The sequence below is a fragment of the Coregonus lavaretus genome (assembly GCF_964263955.1).
Source record: "Coregonus lavaretus genome assembly, chromosome: 23".
NCBI lineage: Eukaryota > Metazoa > Chordata > Actinopteri > Salmoniformes > Salmonidae > Coregonus > Coregonus lavaretus.
The window spans coordinates 15,275,931-15,303,490 of NC_140010.1; the positions used below are offsets into that span (position 1 = coordinate 15,275,931).

At 42.0% G+C, this 27,560-nt stretch overlaps 1 protein-coding gene across 1 annotated transcript; it reads left to right on the forward strand.

Annotated features, from left to right (window-relative positions):
• Positions 1–93: 93 nt before the first annotated feature.
• Positions 94–27,560, forward strand: ccdc178 (coiled-coil domain containing 178; the record flags this gene model as incomplete). Its single annotated transcript, XM_084139471.1, has 19 exons — positions 94–151; positions 3,073–3,209; positions 3,337–3,395; positions 7,097–7,182; positions 7,485–7,688; positions 7,889–8,109; positions 8,217–8,359; positions 10,301–10,454; positions 10,673–10,768; positions 10,884–11,020; positions 11,110–11,293; positions 12,010–12,072; positions 12,235–12,396; positions 12,497–12,610; positions 12,869–13,014; positions 13,307–13,466; positions 21,818–21,967; positions 24,504–24,638; positions 27,384–27,560. The coding sequence occupies 19 exons, from the start codon at positions 94–96 to the stop codon at positions 27,558–27,560; spliced, it is 2,586 nt and encodes an 861-aa protein (XP_083995597.1).

Genomic DNA, 27,560 nt, shown 5'->3' on the forward strand with positions numbered 1-27,560 from the left:
AGTTAGCAAATAAGTGATTTAATTTCACCAACATTGATCTAACTAACAATAATTTGTTTTTGCACAGGATTGTGGAGATTGCATATTGCTACAATGCCTGAAGTTGAACCACTCAGATTTCCATCCAGGGAAGGGGGGCCATGTTTACAAGGTTTGAATGATATTTTGCACAAATAACAACCCCCCACCCCACACACCTAAACACTTGAAAGGCTATTGAAACAGAACAGAGATACAGGTGGTAGCATTATTCTACAATGGGTATACTGTCTGTCATCACACATTGTCTTGCTTCTAAAGAGACACTTGAGACAGATTGGCACAACAGCAGGTAATGTACTCTATCACATTACAGTCCATCACAAAAGGTGAAAGTCGCTCACTTGCTTAATCATATTTCCTATGAGCGCTCCACCTGCAGCATCATCTTACATAGAGTAGGCTATGTTTTGCCTTGAAAGCACTGGCCTAAAGTGTATGTAAGCCTGGGTAGGATATCTGTTTCAACATTGTGCATTTAGGCCAGGAGCCATACTGCAGCCAGATGGCGCCCTTCCACCACTAAGCCTATGTTGGCCTTGAGTCTCCCACTGGAGGCTCAAATTAGGCTTCCCTGGCCCTTTGCCTATTCACTGATGCTTACAAAACAGTGATTGGTAATATGAACAGTTATGGGTGATAGTGTAAATGACATAAGATCATTGTCGTATTGTCATAACACTGTGTAAGTCTCTTTCACACAAAGTGGATTACGTGTCCGATATACTATATCTTTGTATCTGATTTTAAAGGATACAAATGTCATATTCATTATACCTTATGTTATACTGTCATACTGTTGTTTGTATGTATCTGTCACACCCTGACTCTGGGGACTCCTATTTGTTGAGTCAGGGTGTGTATATTCTATGTTGTGATTGTCTATGTTGTAAGTCTAGTATGTCTAGATCTATGTTGGCCGGTGTGGTTCCCAATCAGAGGCAGCTGTCGCTCGTTGTCTCTGATTGGGGACCATACTTAGGCAGCCTATTGGCACTAGTGGGTTGTGGGATCTTGTTCCGTGTGAGGTTTGTTGTGTGTACCTTAGGAAGTCACGTTTCGTTGGTTTATTGTTTTGTCGTTGTTTATTAAGTTTAAAATAAACATGTATGCATATCACGCTGCGCCTTGGTCTGACCCGTTCATCAACGAACGTGACAGAAGATCCCACCAAACGAGGACCAAGCAGCGTGCCCAGGCGGAGCGAAGGGCCATTTCACAGGTGGGCAAGTTGTGGTCATGGGAAGAGATATTTGCGGGGAAAGGACCATGGGCTAAGATAGATGCCCAGGCAGGAGAGGAGCAACGACAACACGGAGGAGGCCGGTCAAGGAGGAAGCCCGAGAGGCATCCCACGGGGTGGTTGGCAGAGCCAACTCCCCGTACTCACGCGAGAAGGCGTATGACTGGGCAAGCTCCGTGTTATGCGGAGCTACGTACTGTGTCGCCAGTGCGCCGGCACAGTCCTGTACGTCCTGTGCTTGCACCACGCACGTGCCGTGCGAAGATGGGCATCCAGCCAGGACGGGGTGTGCCGGCTCAACGCTCCTGGTCTCCAGTACGCCTCCTCAGTCCCGCATATCCTGCGCCAGTTCTACGAGCTGTATCGCCAGTGCGCGTGCACAGCCCAGTGCGTCCTGTGCCAGCGCCCCGCACGTGTAGTGCGAAAGTGGGTAGCCAGCCAGGACGGGTTGTGCCAGCTCTCCGCTCCAGACCTCCAGTCCGCCTTCGCAGTCCGGTCCGGCCCGTTCCTGATCCTCGCACCAAGCCAGTGGTGCGCGTCGCCAGCCCGGCCCGGCCCGTTCCTGCTCCTCGCACCAAGCTAGTGGTGCGCGTCGCCAGCCCGGCCCGGCCTGTTCCTGCCCCTCGCACCAGGCCAGTGATGCGCGTCGCCAGCCCGGTCCGCCCTGTTCCTGTCCCTCGCACCAAGCCAGTGGTGCGCGTCGCCAGCCCGGCCTGGCCTGTTCCTGCTTCTCGCACCAAGCCAGTGGTGCGTGTCGCCAGTCCGGCCCGGCCTGTTCCTGCTCCTCGCACCAGACCAGTGGTGAGTGTGTCCAGTCCGGCACGGCCCGTGCCTGTTCTACCGGTGCCTGGTCCGGCACCAGTCAGCAGCTCCAGTCCGGAGCCAGAGCAGTCCGCTCCACCGGTGCCTGATCCAGCTCCGGTAAGCTGCTCCACTCCGGAGCCAGAGCAGTCCACTCCACCGGGGTCTAGTCCAGCTCCGGTCAGTGGCTCCAGTCCGGAGCCTGAGCAGTCCGCTCCACCGGTGCCCGGTCCAGCTCCGGTCAGCGGCTCCAGTCCAGACCCAGACGTCAGCCCCTCTCCAGGTTCGGGGTCTCCCACACCAGGGTCCAGACAGGGCTTGGAGTATAGTGGGAGGAAGGAGAGGGGAAGCAGCGCGCCGAGGTCCAGACCAGACCAGGGGCGCAACAGGGAGGTGGAAAATAGGTGGTTGTCACGCCCGGAGCCGGATCCGCCTCTGAGGCGGAATGCCCACCCGGCCCCTACCCTGTTAAGTAAAGGTTGTGCGGTCGGAGTCCGCACCTTTGGGGGGGGGGGGGGGGGGGGGGGTTACTGTCACGCCCTGACTCTGGGGACTCCTATTTGTTGAGTCAGGGTGTGTATATTCTATGTTGTGATTGTCTATGTTGTAAGTCTAGTATGTCTAGATCTATGTTGGCCGGTGTGGTTCCCAATCAGAGGCAGCTGTCGCTCGATGTCTCTGATTGGGGACCATACTTAGGCAGCCTATTGGCACTAGTGGGTTGTGGGATCTTGTTCCGTGTGAGGTTTGTTGTGTGTACCTTAGGACGTCACGTTTCGTTGGTTTATTGTTTTGTCGTTGTTTATTACGTTTAAAATAAACATGTATGCATATCACGCTGCGCCTTGGTCTGACCCGTCTATGAACGAACGTGACAGTATCATATATATGGAAAGCAGTTATGTGTTTTTGGCATTTCATCAAGAATTGGGGCATAGGCCTAACTCTTCAATTTGATTTACAGCTGGTCATTTCTGATATATTTTAAGATCAGGTAGATCTTCAAGCAGTGTGCCCCAGCAGACGTCGCAGTTGTGCCCTGGTTAACACCCCCTCACCATGTGTCAACAAAGCTGTTTGCCATATTCAGGAGCTGAAGAGGAAAGTGGAGAACTGGTGTCAACAGGTAAGATTCTGATGTCTTAGTGTGATCATGCAAAAAAGCTTTTTGAGATAATTATTATGGGCCAAAAATCACTGATATGAAAAAAAAAATACATTTCTGTCATTTGTCCTCCTGTCCCCTCTACCAGTCAGGAAATGTTCAGCGTCAGATGTCTCATGAAAAACAGAAAAACAGCAAAACTTTTAGGTAAGATGTATCTTTTTTGTCCTATGTTATGTCCTATGTGACTTTCCACACCTCCAACCCTTACACACAAGCACACACACACACACACACACACAACCACCCATAAGCAAACACATACAAGCACACACACACACACACACACACACACACACACAGTCTTGTTTAACTAACCTTGTGGGGACACACAATTGATTCTCATTCAAAGTCCTATTTTCCCTAACGCTTACCCTAACCTTAATCCCAAAATCTAACCTTAATCCTAACTCCTAATTCTAACCCTAGCACTAATCCTAACCTAAACCCCCTAGAAATAGCCTTTTCCCTTGTTGGGACCAACAAAATGTCTCCTGTTGGTCAAATGTTTGTTTACTATTCTTGTGGGTTATAGTTTAACACGTCCACAACCACCCATAAACAAACCCACACAAGCACACACATGCACACAGACTCACACAAATACACACACACACACATACACAGTCAACTCTGGTGTTCTATTATATACTATTTTCAACTGCATGACCAAGACACTATATTTGTAAATACAGTCATACTGGACATAGCACATTCATGATGTATACTGTATATCCTATTGTGTATATATCAGGCTAATACTATGCATACTAACGCTTCTATTACTTGTTATTTTTGACTTGACTCTTATTATTACTGCAATGTTGAGGGAGTTAGCACACAAGCATTTCGCTGCACCTTTCAAACATTCTGTAAACTGTGTACCTGACGAATACAATTGGATTCTATCTTTCTTCATTTAAAGCAGGGGTGTCAAACGTCCGGCCCGCGGGCCGGATCAGGCCCGCAAACGGGTTTAATCCGGCCCGCGAGATGATTTTGAAAAGAAAATATATATAAAAAACAAAACAAAAAAAAAACAATTTTTGTAAAGTATAAAAATGCGCTGCAATTTTTCAATAAAATAAACTGCTGTTCCAATTGCGTCCGCTGGATGGCGCAATAGCAATTGTGTTAAGCAAGCAAACTGTTTATACTGGGGCAGAGCAAGTAGGTCAAGCACGTGCAGCCAATGAGCTACTTTGTTTTGCCCGCGATATTTATTACGGCTTCTACTTTTAACATTATGTGCTTTGGCACCCTCATTGCCCCAATATGTCTCTGTCAAAAAAGAGAAAAGTGGACGCAGAGTGCAGAGTGTTCCAAGAAAAATGGTCATCCTATTTATTCACGGAATTGAATGGGAAAGCTGTATGTTTGGTGTGTTCAGAGCATGTTGCAGTGCTGAAAGAATATAACCTTCGTCGCCACTATGTGAGTCTTCATGCCGACAAATATGACAACTTTCAAGGACAGCGGAGATGAGAGAAGGTGAATGAACTGTTGGCCGGTCTGAAGAAACAGCAGTCTGTGTTTACTCACAGCCGAGACATCAGTGACGCTGCAGTGAAAGCTAGCTACCTCATTGCTAATGAAATCGCAGTGGCTTCAAAACCATTTAGTGAGGGTGAATTTGTAAAAACATGCATGATGAAGGCAGCGGAGATTGTGTGCCCTGAAAAGCGGCAGGCTTTTGCAAATATCAGCCTGACAAGAAACACAGTTGCAGACAGGATTTCCGATCTTTCAGTGGATTTGGACAGCCAGTTGAAGCAAAAAGTAAAGTCATTTATTGCGTTTTCGGTTGCAATTGATGAAAGCACGGACATTACAGATGTTGCACAACTGGCCATTTTCATCCGCGGAGTTGATGACACATTGACCGTCACCGAGGAGTTCGTGGAGTTGGTGCCGATGACAGATACAACGACAGCAGCTGATATTTTTACCGCACTCGTCGGCGCGCTGGACAGGGTCGGAGTGGACTGGTCCCGCGCTGTCAGCCTGGCTACAGATGGTGTGCCCTCAATGATCGGGAAAAAAGCAGGCGTTGTGACAAAGTTCAGAGAGAAAGTGCAATCTGCAAATGGAGGACGTGATTTTTTGACTTTTCACTGTATTTTGCACCAGGAGGCTTTGTGTTGCAAGTCATTAAAGATGGATAACGTCATGAAGGTGGTCATCCAAACTGTTAATTTCATCCGATCCAGAAGCCTGAATCACCGTCAGTTTGACAGCCTTCTCAGAGAGAAAGACCACATCTATGGCCTGCCATACCACACTGAGGTAAGATGGTTAAGCCGAGGTGCTGTGCTGAGGCGTTTCTTTGATTTACGAGAAGAAATTGAACAGTTCATGGAAGAAAAGGGCAAACCAGTGTTAGAATTTCATTCCGCAGAATGGATGCAGGACCTTGCATTTATGGTGGATGTTACAATGCACCTGAATAACTTGAACAAACAGCTGCAAGGGCGCAACAAAGTTGTCACGCAGTATTATGACAGCATACGTTCTTTCAAGTTGAAGCTGTCATTGTGGGAGACGCAACTTGCCGGTGGTGATGCAGCTCACTTCCCCTGTCTGAAAAATGTGTGCGCGACCCAACATGTGGCAGACATGAAGCGGTTCAAAGATAACATAACGGGACTGTTACGGGAGTTTGAGCAACGCTTTCAGATGTATGTTTATATGTTTTTATGTTGATGTGCTATTGTTTTTAATTGATTTTATTTTATTTGTATATTTAACCTATTCTTGACTCTGTGGTTCTTGCACTTGTTTGGGGAACAGGATTTCATTATTTTTATCTACATTTCTGCCTGAGAAATGACACCCTGATATAGTTCTGTGATCTGTGATATACTTCTGTGAATCACTGAGGCATTGTGTGTTTGTGTGTTCTTTGTCCTCAGAACTTTCAAATAACTTGAGGTGTTTTATGATTAATAGTGATGTTGTGCTTTTGGACACTGTCCTCAGGCTCCAGCTTTATGTTTATATGTTTTTATGTTGATGTGCTATTGTTTTTAATTGATTTTATTTTATTTGTATATTTAACCTATTCTTGACTCTGTGGTTCTTGCACTTGTTTGGGGAACAGGATTTCATTATTTTTATCTACATTTCTGCCTGAGAAATGACACCCTGATATAGTTCTGTGATCTGTGAAACAGTTCTGTTAATCACTGAGGCATTGTGTGTTTGTGTGTTCTTTGTCCTCAGAACTTTCAAATAACCTGAGGTGTTTTATGATTAATAGTGATGTTGTGCTTTTGGACACTGTCCTCAGGCTCCAGCTTTATGTTTATATGTTTTTATGTTGATGTGCTATTGTTTTTAATTGATTTTATTTTATTTGTATATTTAACCTATTCTTGACTCTGTGGTTCTTGCACTTGTTTGGGGAACAGGATTTCATTATTTTTATCTACATTTCTGCCTGAGAAATGACACCCTGATATAGTTCTGTGATCTCTGAAACAGTTCTGTTAATCACTGAGGCATTGTGTGTTTGTGTGTTCTTTTTCTTTAGAATTTTCAAATAAACTTGACGTGTTTTATGATTAATAGTGATGTTGTGCTTGTACTATTTTGGACACACTGTCCTCAGGCTCCAGCTTTATGTTGTATGTTGATCGTATTAAAACAAAGAAAACAATCTGAAGTTGTTGTTTTTAAGATATATATACCATGATTTTTCCGGTCCGGCCCACTTGGGAATAGATTTTCCTCCATGTGGCCCCTGAGCTAAAATGAGTTTGACACCCCTGATTTAAAGCTTTACATTTACAGCAATTAATGTTCCTATTTCTTCAGGTATGTGAAGAAATGTGTTCCATCTTTTCCAGATTGAATTCCAGTGAATATGTGTCTTCAATGATGCCTACAGAGTTATACATTGAAGGCATTGGACTAAGTGCAAGAGGTGAAAGAGGTGAATATTTTTAATTTGTTTATTTATTTTCTCAAATGAGAGAGATAGAGTACACAGACTTGTGTCACGTGATGAAGTCCATGAACACAACAAAATGTACAGTGTAATGGCATCTATAACGTGCACATTATTCTGAATCAACCATATACAGTACAGCCCCTATTGTTTGCAGATGCTTTCTGTACAATGAGTCCACTTTTATTTTATTTTAGCTTAGGTAATCTGACAATTATCAATATTTTTCAATAGATAAGGCTACTGGTATACATACACTATACGAACATCTTTCTTCCTTCATACAGAGGGTGACCTGTTGTCTCCGCTGCGTAAGGAAACCACGGACGTCCTGGTAGAAGTGGTGTATCTGATTGAACGTCTGGAAGCTGATCGCCAGGATGCAGAGGAGGCTCTACAGTCGGAGAAGAAGAGAAGGAGAACTTTAGGGAGGAAAATGTATAGTATTTCACTGTGGAAGCAGCAGGAGTTCCCTGTTGCTGTCCAGAAAGGTCAGTCAGTGGCATAAAGACAAAGATCCCTTAAAGAAAGGTCATTCATGTTATTATCACTCTTTTATTATGAGGATTATTCTGTAACACTAGTTGTTGAAGACAAAATAAACTGTCATCTAGTAGGTTTTGTAAGTTCTTTATATATTGCTTACAATGCTGCTTTACCTGAAACCTGGATATGTACTGTTTCTCTCCAGAGCATGAGGCCTGTACCAGAGACATCAGTGAATTGAAATGGCATCTGAAATTGGGAAGAGATAAACTTCACCAAGTGAAAGATAGAATGATCAAGACAGAGGTTTTGAACCAGCGGTTAAATGAGGACATTGATTTCATCAAGAAAAATGGGCCTCTTGTGAAGGAAAAACTGCAGCTGGAGAGCGATTTCATGATCCAAATTAATACGGCTCAACACGAGGTACTCTTCACAATGAATTTTGTTTATTAGTTTTTTTCTACAGTTATTGTCACATATATATATTGCATATAATATATTGCATATTTATATTTTTGTTGTTGTTTTAGGCCCTTGAGACATTTTCAAAGACCTTCAGTGAACTCAAGAGTTGTCAAGAAGAGATGAGAAAGGAAGAACTGAAAGCGGATGAGGATAGAGGGTTGATGTTCAATGAACTTAAGGGCATCAGGAATCTGCTAAATGACAGACTGTGAGTACCATGCACAGCATATTAAATAGTATTACAGTATCTGATAGTTACTCAAAGTTTTTTTTAGATAAAGGTTGAGTGTCTCAAATGTATTGTTTTCAACTTAAACATGTCACATGTACTGCAACTACATAGAAGGAACTAAATGAATAATTGTAGGAGTAATCTGTCCTGTTAGGTCTCGAATATCTCTGTAATCACGTGGTAACTTAATCTAACAGTGTTGTTATAAAGTACTTACAACTGTAGCGCCATGCTTGCAGTTTACGCAATTAGACATACAGTGAGGGAAAAATTTATTTGATCCCCTGCTGATTTTGTATGTTTGCCCACTGACAAAGACATTATCAGTCTATAATTTTAATGGTAGGTTTATTTGAACAGTGAGAGACAGAATAACAACAAAAAAATCCAGAAAAACACATGTCAAAAATGTTATAAATTGATTTGCATTTTAATTAGGGAAATAAGTATTTGACCCCTCTGCAAAACATGACTTAGTACTTGGTGGCAAAACCCTTGTTGGCAATCACAGAAGTCAGACGTTTCTTGTAGTTGGCCACCAGGTTTGCACACATCTCAGGAGGGATTTTGTCCCACTCCTCTTTGCAGATCTTCTACAAGTCATTAAGGTTTCGAGGCAGACGTTTGGCAACTCAAACCTTCAGCTCCCTCCACAGATTTTCTATGGGATTAAGGTCTGGAGACTGGCTAGGCCACTCCAGGACCTTAATGTGCTTCTTCTTGAGCCACTCCTTTGTTGCATTGGCCGTGTGTTTTGGGTCATTGTCATGCTGGAATACCCATCCACGACCCATTTTCAATGCCCTGGCTGAGGGAAGGAGGTTCTCACCCAAGATTTGACGGTACATGGCCCCGTCCATCGTCCCTTTGATGCGGTGAAGTTGTCCTGTCCCCTTAGCAGAAAAACACCTCCAAAGCATAATGTTTCCACCTCCATGTTTGACGGTGGGGATGATGTTCTTGGGGTCATAGGCAGCATTCCTCCTCCTCCAAACACGGCGAGTTGAGTTGATGCCAAAGAGCTCGATTTTGGTCTCATCTGACCACAACACTTTCACCCAGTTCTCCTCTGAATCATTCAGATGTTCATTGGCAAACTTTAGACGGCCCAGTATATGTGCTTTCTTGAGCAGGGGGACCTTGCGGGCGCTGCAGGATTTCAGTCCTTCACGGCGTAGTGTGTTACCAATTGTTTTCTTGGTGACTATGGTCCCAGCTGCCTTGAGATCATTGACAAGATCCTCCCGTGTAGTTCTGTGCTGATTTCTCACCGTTCTCATGATCATTGCAACTCCACGAGGTGAGATCTTGCATGGAGCCCCAGGCCGAGGGAGATTGACAGGTCTTTTGTGTTTCTTCCATTTGCGAATAATCGCACCAACTGTTGTCACCTTCTCACCAAGCTGCTTGGCGATGGTCTTGTAGCCCATTCCAGCCTTGTGTAGGTCTACAATCTTGTCCCTGACATCCTTGGAGAGCTCTTTGGTCTTGGCCATGGTGGAGAGTTTGGAATCTGATTGATTGCTTCTGTGGACAGGTGTCTTTTATACAGGTAACAAACTGAGATTAGGAGCACTCCAGAGTGTGCTCCTAATCTCAGCTCGTTACCTGTATAAAAGACACCTGGGAGCCAGAAATCTTTCTGATTGAGAGGGGGTCAAATACTTATTTACCTCATTAAAATGCAAATCAATTTATAACATTTTTTTTCATGCGTTTTTCAGGATGTTTTTGTTGTTATTCTGTCTCTCACTGTTCAAATAAACCTACCATTCAAATTATAGACTGATCATTTCTTTGTCAGTGGGCAAACTTACAAAATCAGCAGGGGATCAAAAACTTTTTTCCCTCACTGTATATGCAAAGTTGATGAATAATTTGACTTCAAAAGATGATAAATTGTATTATTTTGTCCAGAACTGAGTTCCAGCAGCTGATAGATTATTGGGACGGCTACTGCATTACAGTGAGGGAGACAGAGGAGAGGGTGGCTCTGAAAGAGGAGGAGTGGGGAGTCATGTCACAACGTATCCCTGTGCTAGAGGTGCAGGAGACTGCAGTCAATGATCTGGTGAGGACTGTACTGTGCTAACTGTGTACTGTATGATACGTCAGCACATGTGGGCCAGTCTGTAACTTAAATGATTTTCACCACTGTGAACAACTGCATCTATCATAATTAATGAATCAATGAATTAATGAGGAATTTGACTTAAGAAATATGCTAAAACATTCACAAAAGTTCCTTACACTTTGAGAATACAATGTATAGTTATTTTTTGGTCACAGGTTGTGGAGCTGAACATATTAATTGAGGTTGAAGGTAGAAAAATTGCACAATTAAAGGAGGAGATTTCAGAGCTGCAGAAAGAAGTCCATGCAACTGTAAGTGATGATAGTTATTGTTGACATTTTAATATTTTTCACAATACTTTATTTATTGCATACGATTTATTGCATATTTATTGCTTCCTAACGTTGCATCCGGGGCATATTCCAGAGACTTGCAGGTGAAGCGGCGGTCTCTCACTCCGAGGAGGTGTTCTGTAAGAAACATCAGGAGATCTTGGCTCTCCACGAGGAAAACAAAGAGTATGAACTGGAGACTGAGGACTACAGTAAGATGATCTATAAGAGGTACTGTATATCATTTGTGTGTGTGTGTGTGTATACTTATGTACGTGTGTGTGTGCATACTTACGTACGTGTGTGTGTGTGTCCATCAGTAAGCAGGCTGTGAAGCAGCTTCAGAAGGAGAGGAAGGGCATGCTGCAGAAGATCAGTGTGAACGAGGAACAGAGAGAAGAGGCCAAGGAGGAGCTGTCCCAGGTGGCAGCAATGCACGCTAACACCAAGGTCAACCTGGATGACCTGGAGCAGCAGACCTTCATGGAGGAGCAGAGGATGAGGGTCCGTGTGGAAAGAGACATGCACTTAACTCGACATTCATGCACTCTTACCTGTAGTATGATCAAGGCTACATATGTAGGATCTTAATTTGCAATGCAGGACATTTTACATTTGTAGTGTATTTGAGGTTTAAAAAGGCTTGTGAAGTTTGTAATTTCCACTGAGATTTCAGACATGATTTTCCCTTACGAAAAATGTATCAACCCCTACAAAAATGTCCATGAATTATAATCCACATAATAATTTTAATTTCTTGTTGCGGCAGGATTATTTTCCTGCTATAGCAAACTGGCTCAAATTAAGATCTTACATCTGTAGAGATCCATGCACTCTTACCTGTAGTACCATGCACATAACTAGAGATCCATGCACTGTTTTTATCAGAATTTATGAGGGTAAGTTAGAGACACTAATTTATAAATGGAATCCTACATAGAGAGAAGGTTGCATATCCCCATTGACACAAGTGTCTGATGTTTAGATTCAGCCCTCTGACCATTAGATATTGTCAATCACATAATCTGCACTAGTTGTCGGTGAGAGAAGCACATGCTTTTAAAGATTCATCCATGCTTGGAGTCTCTCTACCAAGGTGTGTTTGTGAAAAGAGCACTTGCAGATAGACATTCAGATATGCACTAGTAGATTAATGTACGATGATGGAGTGGGCTTCTTTACTAGTGTTACTGATGCAACACATATACATATCTCCTCAGAAAGTGACTGAGAATCTGAAGAAAGACATGATGAGCGAGATGAAAGCCATGGCCATTCTGAAGGTAAATCTCTTCTGTACAGTTTCGACTTTCACGGTTGGTTCTGTCAAGTATATTTTTACTATCAGGTGTGTTATAAAACCAGTAATTTCATAAGACTGATCTTGGAAAGTGATATGATTCCTTGTGTACAACAGTTTTGTTCAGTTTTAAACTGTATTTCAGGATAAATTAACAACGATTAAAGCAGAATTACACCAGGAGCAAACCAACACAGAAAACGCCAGATGGAAACTTCATAAGAATTTTGAAGAGGCATCATCAGCTACAAAACAACTGGAAATTGAAATGGAAAAACTGAGAAAGATTTACAATTATAAATCTGAGGTAATCTAACATTTTATGTTCAGTTTACTGTATTTCCAACATTTTTGTGAGATATGTTGATTGTTTCAAATTCAATTGATTATTAATTTATCCGTTTCAGAAAATTGAAAGTTTAAGGGAGAAACTCTGTGATGTTCGAACAGAACACAAAAACACTTCAAATTGTCTGAAAAAGGAAAGGAACCTGAAACTTGACCATCTAAATACTGTCAAGGTAAGATAAATCAAGGATTTACACACAGTCACTTACCACATTTTAAAAAGAGTGAGAAATGTAATAGATATTAGCACAACACATTTCATAATATCATGTATTCAATCTAATACACACGCATGATTTACAAGTGATAAAGTATTTGAAATCAGAAGGTAGGTGGTGGGACTTATTGAAAGTTATTGATGTTGAAATCAAGCTGCCAAGTTTCATTGTGGCGCATGGTTCATTAATTTCAATCTCGTTTATCGTTGATAGGAATTACACCAAGATGTTACCAAGAGGTTTGACCATGCCTTGAGCAGAATCGCAGTCCTCACTGCTAAATCCAAAGAGTACAGAACAGGGTCTGACAGGATGGAGGAAACAGCAGCCACTATGCCAGATGTCATTGAAGAACTACAGTAAGAATCTCTCCTCTCCTCACAACCACCCTCTGCTCTGCCAATATAATATAATACCCCATCCTTCTACCCCATCCAGATTATTTGGAATGTATTATCATTGTAAGCCTGCTGCACCAGAGACCCTGGAAAGCTTGAATGTATTAGTTTGATTCATGCTGTGCTCAGAGCATGAAGCGTCACCATTAACTTTGAAGTCTTGGCTTTTCCATCATTGATATTACCACAGGAATCAGCTTGGTATTATTCCAAATCAATTGATTGTCGTTCACCTGTATTTGACATTTATCAGGTCCATCTTTGATGCCGTAGAGTTCAAAAACCAAACAGCTACGTTGATCATGAACACCTTGGAACGTGATATCACCAACTGTCAACAACGGATTGAGCAAGCAGTGCAAACTCACACTACTCTATTCACAACCAGACAGCAAAAAATGGAGGAAACCAAGGTAAAACACTGGGTCATTTGGTTGAATGCAAGGTGGTTTGGTTTATGTTGTACTCACTGTATTCGATGTTAGTATTACTGGTATTCCTCATACAGTTAATTTTACTGGAATTGAGACCATATACAGTAACATTTAGGTAGGCTAAAAACAGGTAGGCTAAAAATATTTGTTAGTTTTCAAACATGCCCATTGGCAATTGTCTTCAAAGTGGTATATTGTTAACAAACACAAGAGGATGACTGAAAGGGTCCTCAGCTTATTGTGTAGTTATTTGTGGATTAGTGTCACTAGAATTACTCGCTACAATCCGTTGTGAGAAGACCACAACAGCGTCCTAAGCAATTAGAATTACCAGCCAAGGTCAATCGTGTTGTGTTTTTTAAAGGAGTGACAACTAACTGTTGGAGTATAAAATTATTTATGTCTGTGGTGTACATTATTTTATAATTATGCTTTGTCTTAAAGTGGCAATCAGCAGTTGAAAGAATAACCAAGGGAGGTCCTCACCCCTGTTTCGGTACAGTTGAATTAAGCTCATGAGACATTTATAAGTTATATTCTTCAAGAATCTTATGGGGATATATCATTAATTTATAAGTCCAAAAATGGATGTAGGAACTGCAGATTGCCCCTTTAATGGGAGAGCCCTATTTATTGTAAGGTTTTCATCTGCAGCATGCAGGATTATCAGCCCAGCCAGAGCCTCGTGGCTGATGGGAGTCTCACATGGCTTATCTAATGTGAAATCGCCATGTGGTATAGAGTTTCATTAAACGGTGATCAAGAATGCATTAGTTCAAAACAAGAAAAGGCAATGGAGCTAGGCCGCCATGCATCCGTGAGCGCAGCAACTTTAAAGAAGTTGTTGGCGTGAGACAATTTAAGAATTAGGAAGTCTTCCTCATAGACACAAGTCCCATTAGCCTGGTAAAAGGCAATCATGCAAAAATAGCTTTAGCCTTTTTCACTTGAAAAATTTTAATGGAAACAACAATAGGCCTATAGCCCCTCTCACCAAATGAAAAGATCAAGAGTTAGAGAGAGTGTTAAGTTATAAGGAAATTGGTTACTTTGATCATTAGGTTCATTAGGTCCTATATAACTACTGCTGTACACAGTTTCTATTCATATACTGTCCATACTTTCTATACACGTTCTGACATTTCTTAATTTCTTTCTTCTTACTTTTTGGATTATGTGCATATTGTTTTGTATTGATAGGTATTATTACTGCACTGTTGGAGCTAGAAACACAAGCATTTCGCTGCACCTGCGATAACATTTGCAAATCTGTGTACGCGACCAATAAACTTGGATTTGATTTGATTTGAATATAAAGCACACACATAATGTCCACATTAGCATAACGTAATAAGCACACTAAGCATTTGGGAACCGCTGTGCGTGACTCAGAGAACGAGTAAACACAGTAATGACTGGACACATTGAGATATAAAATTACACAGGAGAAAGATGCTGACCTCATATTATCATTGGAAGGCCCTGGAGGTCACTATGGATGTTGACTGTTGGGATGTTAACTGTCAGGTAGAGCCCATTAGTATTGCTAACAGCTCAGAGGAGGCTTGTGTTTGTGTGTGGGGAGAGACTAAGAGGACCTTTCTGACCTGCATCCCATTGACAGCCCGATTAGCCAAAATCCATAACTGACCCTTACCTTAACACTAACCTTAACAAAACCCTTAACCCTAACCGTAACCTAATTTTCACCAATTCGAAAATGTAATATCGGTTTGCACGTCAGACACGTCCCCTTCGTTTTTCCTGTTTGTGTACGTGTGTGTGTGTGTGTGTGTGCGTGCGCTGGATGGCATGCTCATCTGCTTTTTTCTCTTGGTGACATTGTTACCACATTTACTGGCCACCACAACACTGTTGTGTATCCACAAACAGTTCCATTCAACTCAAGAAGTCGCCCCATACACTAAGTCAATTGAAATTAAATTAAACAAAATCAGCTGAAGTCCAGTTATTCAGCAGGTACAGTGCCTTCAGAAAGTATTCACACCCCTTAACTTTTTCCACATTCTGTTGTGTGAATTTAAAATAGATTAAATTGAGATTTTGTGTCACTGGCCTACACACAATACCGCATAATGTCAATGTGGAATTATGTTTTTCAAAATCGTTACAAATTAATTAAAAATGAAAAGCTGAAATGTCTTGAGTCAATAAGTATTCAACCCCTTTCTTATGGCAAGCCTAAATAAGTTCAGGAGTAAAAATGTGCTTAACAAGTCACATAATAAGTTGCATGGACTCACTCTGTTTGTAATAATAATGTTTAACATTATTTTTGAATGACTACCTCATCTCTGTACCCCACAGATACAATTATCTGTAAGGTCGAGCAGTGAATTTCGAACACAGATTCAACCATAATGACCAGGGAGGTTTTCCAATGCCTCGCAAAGAAAGGCACCTATTGGTAGATGTGTAAAAATATAAAAAGCACACATTGAATATCGCTTTGAGCATGATGAAGTTATTAATTACACTTTGGATTGTGTATTAATACACCCAGTCACTACAAAGATACAGGCATCCTTCCTAACTCAGTTGCCGGAGAGGAAGGAAACCTCTCAGGGATTTCACTATGAGGCCAATGGTGACATTAAAACAGTTACAGAGTTTAATGGCTGTGATAGGAGAAAACTGAGGATGGATCAACAACATTGTAGTTACTCCACAATACTAACCTAATTATCAGAGTGAAAAGAAGGAAGCCTGTGCAGAATAAAAATATTCCAGAACATGCATTTTGTTTGCAACAAGGCACTAAAGTAATACTGCAAAAATTTGGCAAAGCAATTTACTTTTTGTCCTGAATAAAAAGTGTCATGTTTGGGGCAAATTCAATACAACACATTACTGAGTACCACTCCCCATATTTTCAAGCATAGTGGTGGCTGCATCATGTCATGGGTATGCTTGTAATCATTAAGGACTGGGGAGTTTTCAGGATAAAAAAGATACTGAATGGAGCTAAGCACAGGCATAACCCTAGAGGAAAACCTGGTTCAGTCTGCTTTCCACCAGTCACAGCAGGACAATAACCTACAACACAGGGCCAAATCTACACTGGAGTTGCTTACCAAGAAGACAGTGAAGATCTTTATTTTTATAAATAAATATATACAGTACCTGTCAAAGGTTTGGACACACCTACTCATTAAAGGGTTTTTCTTTATTTTTACTATTTTCTACATTGTAGAATAATAGTGAAGACATCAAAACTATGAAATAACAAATATGGAATCATGTAGTAACCAAAAAAGTGTTAAACAAATCAAAATATATTTTATATTTGAGATTCTTCAAAGTAGCCACCCTTTGCCTTGATGACAGCTTTGCACACGCTTGGCATTCTCTGAACCAGCTTTGTGAGGTAGTCACCTGGAATGCATTTCAATTAACAGGTGTGCCTTGTTAAAAGTTAATTTGTGGAATTTATTTCCTTCTTCATGCGTTTGAGCCGATCAGTTGTGTTGTGACAAGGTAGGGGTGGTATACAGAAGATAGCCCTATTTGGTAAAAGACCAAGTCCATATTATGGCAAGAACAGCTCAAATAAGCAAAGAGAAATGACAGTCCAAGAACTTTGAAAGTTTCTTCAAGTGCAGTCGCAAAAACCATCAAGCGCTATGATGAAACTGGCTGTCATGAGGACCGCCACAGGAAAGGAAGACCCAGAGTTACCTCTGCTGCAGAGGATAAGTTCATTAGAGTTAACTGCACCTCAGATTGCAGCCCAAATAAATGCTTCACAGAGTTCAAGTAACAGACACATCTCAACATCAACTGTTCAGAGGAGACTGCATGAATCAGGCCTTCATGGTCGAATTGCTGCAAAGAAACCACTACTAAAGGACACCAATAAGAAGAGACATCCTTGGGCCAAGAAACACGAGCAATGGACATTAGACTGGTGGAAATCTGTCCTTTGGTCTGTTGAGTCCAAATGTGAGATTTTTGGTTCCAACCGCCGTGTCTTTGTGAGACGCGGAGTAGGTGAATGGATGATCTCTGCATGTGTGGTGTGATGGTGTGGGGGTGCTTTGCTGGTTACACTGTCAGTGATTTATTTAGAATTCAAGGCACACTTAACCAGTATGGCTACCACAGCATTCTGCAGCGATACGCCATCCCATCTGGTTTGCGCTTAGTGGGACTATCATTTGTTTTTCAACAGGACAATGACCCAAAACACACCAGGCTGTGTAAGGGCTATTTTACCAAGGAGAGTGATGGAGTGCTGCATCAGATGACCTGGCCTCCACAATCACCGGACCTCAACCCAATTGAGATGGTTTGGGATGAGTTGGACCGCAGAGTGAAGGAAAAGCAGCCAACAAGTGCTCAGCATATGTGGGAACTCCTTCAAGACTGTTGGAAAAATATTCCTCATGAAGCTGGTTGAGAGAATGCCAAGAGTGTGCAAATATGTCATCAAGGCAAAGGGTGGCTATTTGAAGAATCTCAAATATAAAATATATTTTGATTTGTTTAACACTTTTTTGGTTACTACATGATTCCAAATGTGTTATTTCATAGTTTTGATGTCTTCACTATTATTCTACAATGTAGAAAATAGTAAAAATAAAGAAAAACCCTTGAATGAGTAGGTGTGTCCAAACATTTGACTGGTACTACAGTTGAAGTCGGAAGTTTACATACACCTTAGCCAAATACATTTAAACTCAGTTTTTCACAATTCCTGACATTTAATCCTAGTAAAAATGCCCTGTTTTAGGTCAGTTAGGATCACCACTTTATTTTAAGAATGTGAAATGTCAGAATAATAGTAGAGAGAATGATTTATTTCAGCTTTTATTTCTTTCATCACATTCCCAGTGGGTCAGAAGTTTACATACACTCAATTAGTATTTGGTAGCATTGCCTTTAAATTGTTTAACTTGGGTCAAACGTTTTGGGTAGCCTTCCACAAGCGTCCCACAATAAGTTGGGTGAATTTTGTCCCATTCCTCCTGACAGAGCTGGTGTAACTGAGTCCAGGTGTCACGATCGTTGACGAACGGGAAGGACCAAGGCGCAGCGTGATATGCATTCATGTTTATTAACGACTAAACACACGACAAAACAACAAACGAAACGTGAAGTCCAAGGTAGCATACAAACAACATACCTTACACGGAACAAGATCCCACAACTAACAGGTGCCAAAAGGCTGCCTAAGTATGGTCCCCAATCAGAGACAACGAGCTACAGCTGCCTCTGATTGGGAACCACCCTGGCCAACATAGATCTAAACGATCTAGAAACTAACATAGACAAACCCAACACAGAAAATACACACCCTGACTCAACAAATACAAGTCCCTAGAGTCAGGGCGTGACACCAGGTTTGTAGGCCTCGTTTTTTCAGTTCTCCCCACAAATGTTCTATAGGGTTGAGGTCAGGGCTTTGTATTGGCCAATCAAATACCTTGACTTTATTGTCCTTAAACCATTTTGCCACAACTTTTGAAATATGCTTGGGGTCATTGGGGTCATCAACTTCCTGACTAATGTCTTGAGATGTTGCTTCAATATATCCACATAATTTTCCTTCCTCATGATGCCATCTATTTTGTGAAGTGCACCAGTCCCTCCTGCAGCAAAGCACCCCCACAACATGATGTTGCCACCCCTGTGCTTCACGGTTGGTATGGTGTTCTTCAGCTTGCAAGCTGCCCCCTTTTTCCTCCAAACATAACAATGGTCATTATGGCCAAACAGTTCTATTTTTGTTTCATCAGACCAGAGGACATTTCTCCAAAAAGTACGATCTTTTGTCCCTATGTGCAGTTGCAAACTGTAGTCTGGCTTTTTTATGGCGGTTTTGGAGCAGTGGCTTCTTCCTTGCTGAGCGGCCTTTCAGGTTATGTCGATATAGGACTCGTTTTACTGTGGATATAGATACTTTTGTACATGTTTCCTCCAGCATCTTCACATGGTCCTTTGCTGTTGTTCTGGGATTGATTTGCACTTTTCGCACCAAAGTACGTTCATCTGTAGGAGACAGAACGCGTCTCCTTCCTGAGCGGTACGACGGCTGCGTGGTCCCATGGTGTTTATACTTGCGTACTATTGTTTGTACAGATGAACGTGGTACCTTCAGGCGTTTGGAAATTGCTCCCAAGGATGAACCAGACTTACGGAGGTCTACAATTTATTTTCTGGGGTCTTGGCTGATTTCTTTTGATTTTCCCATGATGTCAAGCAAAGAGGCACTGAGTTTGAAGATAGGCCTTGAAATACATCCACAGGTACACCTCCAATTGACTCAAATGATGTCAATTAGCCTATCAGAAGCTTCTAAAGCCATGACATCATTTTCTGGAGTTTTCCAAGCTGTTTAAAGGCACAGTCAACTAAGTGTATGTAAACTTCTGACCCACTGGAATTGTGATACAGTGAATTATAAGTGAAATAATTTGTCTGTAAACAATTGTTGGAAAAATTACTTGTGTCATGCACAAAGTAGATGTCCTAACCGACTTGCCAAAACTATAGTTTGTTAACAAGACATTTGTGGAGTGGATGAAAAACTAGTTTTAATGACTCCAACCTAAGTGTATGTAAACTTCCGACTTCAACTGTATATGTATATGGGGGACTGGAAATGATGCAGCAGTTACATTAATAGAACCAGCAATTTTAAAGGCAATTCCCCCCCATATTCGTGAATGTTCCTAAGTTACAGTTTTGACCAAAATCTGCTTTGAAATCTATGCCAAGACTCTAGCAATGATCAACAACCAATTTGACAGAGCTTGAAGAATTTTGAGAAGAATAATGTGCTAATATTGTACAATCCAGGTATGCAAAGCTCTTAGAGACTTGTCCAGAAAGACTCACAGCTGTTATCAGTACCAAAGGTGATTCTAACATGTATTGACTCGGGTGTGAATACTTATGTAAATTAGATCTTTCTGTATTTCATTTTCAATACATTTGCTAACATTTCTAAAAACATGTTTTCACTTTGTCATTATGGGGTCTTGTGTGCAGATGGAAGAGGAAAAAAATCTAGTTAATCCATTTTGAATTCAGGCTGTAGCACGACAAAATGTAGAATAAGTCAAGGGGTATAAATACTTTCTGAAGGCACTGTAAATGTCTATCATGATCTCCAATCGCCAAACCCAAACGTTTCCAAAGCGTTTCCACCATCAACATGGTGTCTTCCTTCATTAATGTAATCAAGCAGTTAGCTGGCGTTCGGCGTAGTAGTCACCGTGGAGAAAGTAAACGCGAACAAACTACAGACTCCATAAGTTTCTTATGGGCAATGATGTGTAATTCGTTCCAATTACACTTCAGATAACAGCAGCCATCAGATGGGCTTAGTCAGTAGTGCTGCATGCCTTGCCTGCTGTAATTAAATCTGGAATCAATAGAAAGAATTTGTCATGTTTACAGCCCCCCCCCCCCCCCCTCTCTCTCTCGCTCTCTTTCTGCTGGGTTAAACTCATCACCTTAGTGCTGCTGCTGTTGTGTTTTACTGCAGAGACACACTTCATTATGTTCCTTCGTTCTGCAGGTACAGCACAGTACAGTCAAGATCACCAGGATACAGCAGCACAATGGATACAGCAGCACAATGATCAAATACTCTGGGAATGAATGGGGTTTAGAGATGAGAAGAGGGCAGGCAGAGCGAGAGACAGTTACTCAGTCATTGTTATTTATTTGATTTCCAGAAGTGTCCAGTCAGTCTTTAATTGTCTGTATTTGGCCCTGTATGCCCTAGATTGTAAGACTCACACATCCAGTAGTACACACTCACAAGCACACACAGATAGTCTCACACACGTGTACTTGTTCTACCTACTAAATAACCTATGACAAAATATGTTATTGGAAATTAATTTTAAGCCTGTCATAATGCTGAGTATACAGTATGCCCTAAATACATACTGTACATCTATGGCTTCACTCCCAGGCCTATTGGTTCATGAGAATGTTTATCTCTCCTTTCTATAGCATAGCCTGGGACAGTGATCCATATCTTTGATCGCTCAGACAGTAGCTGACATCCAACATGTAGGCAGTGCAGTATAACTGCTGCTTCAGCATGTATTGTTCCTTGGTAGGACTGCAGCAGCTCTCCTCCACTAGGGGTTTATGGAACCAACCATCATGGTGGAACTCCTCAGTCATACTGTGCTGCAACCTGCCATGTCTCCTCAATATTCTCTGTGACTGTGGACCACACTCATAAATCCTGTCTAGTGCTTAAAATTGTCAAGACACGTTGTTATCAATATATGTGAAACCGTGTAACTGAACGTGTGTGTGTGTGTGTGTGTGTGTGTGTGTTGTAGGATGACCTAAAGGTAGCCCTAAGAGAAAACGTTGAGTTGGCCCATGAGTACAGAGACCTTCAGAAAGTCCTGATGATCGCCAAGCAGGGGGCTGTTGGGGTGTTTGACGAGAGGAACCGAACAGAGGCATCTTTTTATGATCACAAACAGGTAGGCTCTCTACTGAACGGTCTACTTCCTAATGTTATTAAATTATAGAGCTTTACATTTTGAATCACAATAATTGAATCATACATTTAAATCATGATATGATATTATATGATATTATGTTAAATTATATTATATCCAGTTTGCCGTTTTGATTGGAATGTTTCTTAGCATGGTCAGTAATTTTCGGATTGTTTTAGTTGGGTAACCAATGAGGAGATGACTGCAGTAATCTGATCTTGATGAGATAACCTTAGTGGAGGAGGATGATGGATGTGATATAGTAGTATTTCTGCCCAGGGGGAGATTAGAGAGGGGATAGGTGGATGCAATTCATGCAAACTTATAAAGACTAAGTTCACTATGCAGTCTTGAATGGCACTCTGAACTTGTGGGCCCTGGTCAAAAGTAGTGCCCTAGATAGTACAAAGGATGCCATTTAGGATGCATAATAAGTGTTTTTCAAGGTGTTCCAAGGTGACCTGTTTCATTATGTTTGTGTTACACATTAGCTTCTGTTCACTAGGTGGCCAATGGGCTAGGTGGCCAATGGGCTAGGTGGCCAATGGGAGGGAGACCCATAGCAGGCACAGGTCAATAATAAAAAAAGAGAATGCACTTTCAATGCTAATACTCCCAAAGGTCTTAAATGAAAACTACAGAACATCGTATACTCCTAAAGGTGTTGAATAGTTGTGAGAGAGGCTACAGAAAACAACATTTGAACCGTTTTGGTCTTTATGGACCGGGAATTGCAGATGAAGACCATATTCTATAGCCTACACAGGAAATAAAACATGCACTGCTTCAAGCAATAAGCAATAGACATGATTTGTTTCCCCAAAATGACTAACACCTTTACTTGAGCAATTACTCATCTGACTGAATGAATGTTATCAAGTGAAAAATGCAGAAATTAAATCCTGTGGACAGGATTCTCCACGCTCATGATCAAAGCCTGATTTTCTTTTACTCTGGATTCAGCCTTCCTTAACCATTTCTGTTTGTTTCAGCTCTACACATAGACATTTAGTACAGAACCACCTTCCAACATCTCTAATTTTCTCATTCAAAATAGAAACAGATTGAATGTAATGATATATATATATATATATTTCTGATTTTCATATCCCTCTGACAATCTCATTTCTATCAGTTGTTATTCTCAATACCCAATGTTACAAGGTTTTATTCATAGTGGCTAGCTAACCTACTTCTGTCCCAGAGAAGAAAGACTAGCTTCAAAGGACCCAGCACACTAGTGGGATCATATCATAGCACACATTGTTTGACAGCCCATAGCAATACTGTGTACTGGAATGACATGGCTCACTCCAAACATGTAAGAAACTCTCAGTTGTTTGAAGAGCCTGTAAAATGTTTGATATTCAGCAGAGGGAGCCAATGGAAGCTCCTGCTAAGGCGCTCTACTGGTCTGACTCATCAAGCCAAGGTTTACAGGCTTTGGCCTGTTATAATACAAACGTAGTTAGCACCATAGTAGTAAGACATTGTACACAAAGATACATTCTGAATGTATAGCATTTGTAATTAGTTGACATTATACAGTAAGTTCATGTTACAATTGGTTTATTTTTTAATCACCTGCACATAGCTGAATGTTTCAATGCTCCAACCCAACACTTTTCTCAAATGTTAGGCAATATCAAAATAAATGTTTTGTATATGGTTACCTACCATACCTACCCCCTTCAACTAGCATAGCACTAACCTAAAAGTGGTTTTCAATGGCGATGTGTTATCTCCTCCAATAGCATCAGTTACTTTATGGTTCATGTAAGTGGCCTCTTATCATTGCATGTAAGCATTGTTTTGTTTATGTGGATGGAGCTCTCAGCATAGGTTTTTAACAGGGCACACCATGAAGAGAATTCCTGTTATTGTCTTTCCTTCAGCAGTAGATGGCTGAGCTAATTCGCTTTAGTTTCTCTATGCACTGGGGAACACATTGCCAAGCAATGATAAGCTTTGCAGGAGGAAAACAGAGATGGAGGGAGAAAAAGCAATGGCATCTATCAGAATTGAAAGAAACCCCTTTGCTTGAAACTGTGTTCAAATAATAAAGCGAGCGAGAATCATATCTTTCCAATAGACTAGGAATAATTTCTAGTTTCGGTGGGGGGTTCATGACTCTGTGTGTATGTGTAAAATATGTCTTGAGGGGATTGGTATAAAGTTAAACTGGGTGAAGTAGAAATATTTTACTCATCAGCTTTGCAGTCACAGAGTTTGCCTCGGCTAGAACAAAACTGCTGAAGCATTTGGAGAAAATTAACCCCCCATCCTGGCAGCCAGATGTGACTGGATTCTGATGACTGCACACGAATGGGCAGAGAAACCAAGAGACTGTGAAATTCCTGTCAGGCCTGTGTACTGCAGAATGGGCTATTGACTGCTTTCTCTATTCCTCTCCATCATTCTTCTTGAACACTGCCATTTATTTCCTCTCCTGCCTTTCCAATTCCTTTTTCTCTGTTCTCCTTTCCTTCCTTCTTTCTCCCTGTCTCCCCCCTCCTAGATGTATTTGTTGCAGAAGAGGATGCACAAAGCTGTGGTGAAATACTTCAGACAACGCAACCTCTATAGCCAGGCTGAACTGGCCCGCTTCCAGACCCTCTCTAATGAGAACAACCAGAAAATAAAAACTGTCCAGGTATGTATGTTTCATAGGACTTTCCCTTGTGAATCCACACACAGACAACATTACAACCATTCCAGTTTAATGGGTTTTTCTTGAATTCTTAAATCCGCCTGCCTACTCCTGCAGTATATCACAATATATTTTTTTAAGTGTTGGGAGGATTCATGGGTTGAGTAGATTTGATTAATGGGAGTATAATAATTTATAACAGTACAATAACTTAATGTATTCATGTAATGCTGAGCATGTGTGGCATCCCAAAGTTAAAACATGTTGAGCTGAGCGTCATGCCTCCATTGGCAGGGAACTAACCAGTCCACTAACCCACAGTAAAACATTCACCAGTCTCCACGGCCGTCTGTAGCATCATCACACTAGAGTTAAAGACGCCACCATCAACGCCGGCACAGTGAAGTGATTGATGACGTTTCGATGCGAGTGCCTATGGCATGCGGTGACCCGGCATCTGAGGCTAGCCCTTTCTCCTCTACAGATAACTATATATACATTCACTCTGTTAGGTCGCATATTTATTCACTACATTACGTTTGGCTGTGTGGCTGCCTTATGTTTATTGTGTTGGGTGTTACTACTGGATAGCTATCTATGGTACAACTTGGTTGAATTACCCCTCGCTACCTTTCTTATGTTTTGCTGAAAAAGTATTAGACACGTATTCTGAATCTGCAGGGGTGCATGGAGAAGTGGAGATCTTCAATTACTGGATAATGGTCGGCTAATATGTGGTGAGATGTGAGAGGAGGTCAAAGCGGACAGAAGGAGAGTGATGAATCTTTATCAAATGTGCTGTCCTGTAGCCCCCTCACCGACCATCATACTGAAGCAGGCAGGTGCCATTCTCACCGACCATCATACTGAAGCAGGCAGGTGCCATTCAACCATGGAACCATTCACATTCTCTCATAGCCATTATATTTTTATCCAGAGGTGTTTCCATTCAGCATTGTTTCCTTCCCCCTGCTCTCTCTCCAGGTGTGACAGCCAGCCATGTCTATCAGCTGTTCCCAATCTAGCACTACTATTACCTATGTCACAGTCCCACAGACTTAGACAATACATGTTTTGGCTAGGTCTTCATTGCGATTGAAATTTATAATTCCACTGATTCTTTTCGATCAGACTTCTTTCCAGATAGAATTGATTTGACTTAATTTCAGACCCTCTGTGTCTAGTCTTCTCTACACAGTGAGCAATAACACATCTAGTCATTATTTCCCTATCCATCCATTCCTTCCCCCTTTTTATTGCCACATGCTTTTTGATGGGTGTTATCCAGCCAGACATTACAGCCAGTCAGTCAGGGAGGGAGGGAGCAGTCATGTCTCCCAGGCCTAACCCCGAAGAGAGGAGGGGAGGCTCTAGGCAGCTGAACACAGAGCAGAGGGGAGAGCAGAGCAGGGAGGAGTGGAGCATGGAGGAGGAGGAAAGGAGGAGGAGGGAGGAGCTATCAGGGAGCTGCAGAGTGTGAAGGACAAAAGAGCTGGTGTATTGAAGCGCAGCACACCGTCACCCGTCACAGCCCAGCGTCCCTCAGAGCAGAGCACAGCAGCTACTCACATTAAACCCCCAACCCGGCTCCTCCAGACTAGAGCAGGCTTTACTACGCACTACGCACAGCTTCCTTACTAAGCTTCCTTACTCAGGGTCCTTACTAAGAGTAGTGCACACCCCTTAGAAAGACCCCTTAGAGTAGTGCACACTTTAAGCACAAAGACCCTCAGAGTAACGTTCACTTTAAAACCAAAGCCCCTCAGCGATGCACTGCATACTTTATACACTGATGGTGATGGCCTCAGAGCAGTTCCCACTTCGCACCAACAGAACAAACCATAATGAAACAAATATACCAAAATGGAGTCCACATGGATTGAATCCTGCTGGGTACTATACTAATCCATAATGTCCACTTAACCTCTTTCGCAGAACATCAGAGAGGTCAGGTCTGCATTTCCACCACCAAGGCACACTAACATTATGAAGCCAAATGTTACTTATTTTCTTGCTTTGCAGCAGCTTCAGAGGAGAAGGCAGTGGGCGGTGGGGGAACTTGGGGGGTGTGGGATGGTGGGTGTGTGTGGTGGTGGGGGCGCTGTCATCATGTAACACCGCTGCCAGAACTGGCAGTTGAGTTTTTGTGTTCTGCCAGTTTACACCAGGGATGGCGTAATTGACAATGGCTAACAGCGGCGAGGCTCACAGTGCAGAGTGCTTGTTGAATAGCCAGTAATGATAGTAGCAGACGCCCACTAGCCCCGGTCTCCAGGGACAGTAATCCAAGATCCTGTTTCTGATATAATTGTTAGTCAGAGAATTTCTGCATGGCTAGGCCAGTTCAGATTCCCAAGTTGGTTGACAGTGCCAGGCAGTTTAATAGAAAAACTGGATGCTGAGGTTTTTAAAACACAGGCGCACTGAACCTGCACCATGGTTCAACCAGGAGCCTCTCTCTATTGCACTCGTTCTCGCTCTCTCCTTCCACAAAATAAAGATCAAGACGCTGGGCGTAACTTACTCTCACTATCTCTAGACAGCACGTGGAGCAAGCAGCAAGTAGTGAAACAGACGGAGAGAGCATCACATCAACAGTAGAGTTGTGTTTGTCTACTGTATGTCTGTCGTCAAAGCTGCTGCTCTCCCTCTAATCTCCTCCACTCAACGTCGTCTGACGACTGTCGTCACTCTGTTTTCTTAATTAGATGGTATTCATTGATTCTATTTGCTCCCTTATTCAAACAGGAGGAGTTGTCAGAAGCAATCCAGTGCATTTCTGCCTTTCTGCACTCTCTGGCAGATGACTCAACTACCATTGATGATGCTGCGACGATGGCGACAGCAGCAGGGAACAAACAAGCAGGTCCGGATGCCATTGGGTTGAACAAGAAGAAGATGCATACAGTTCAGATAACAGTGTAA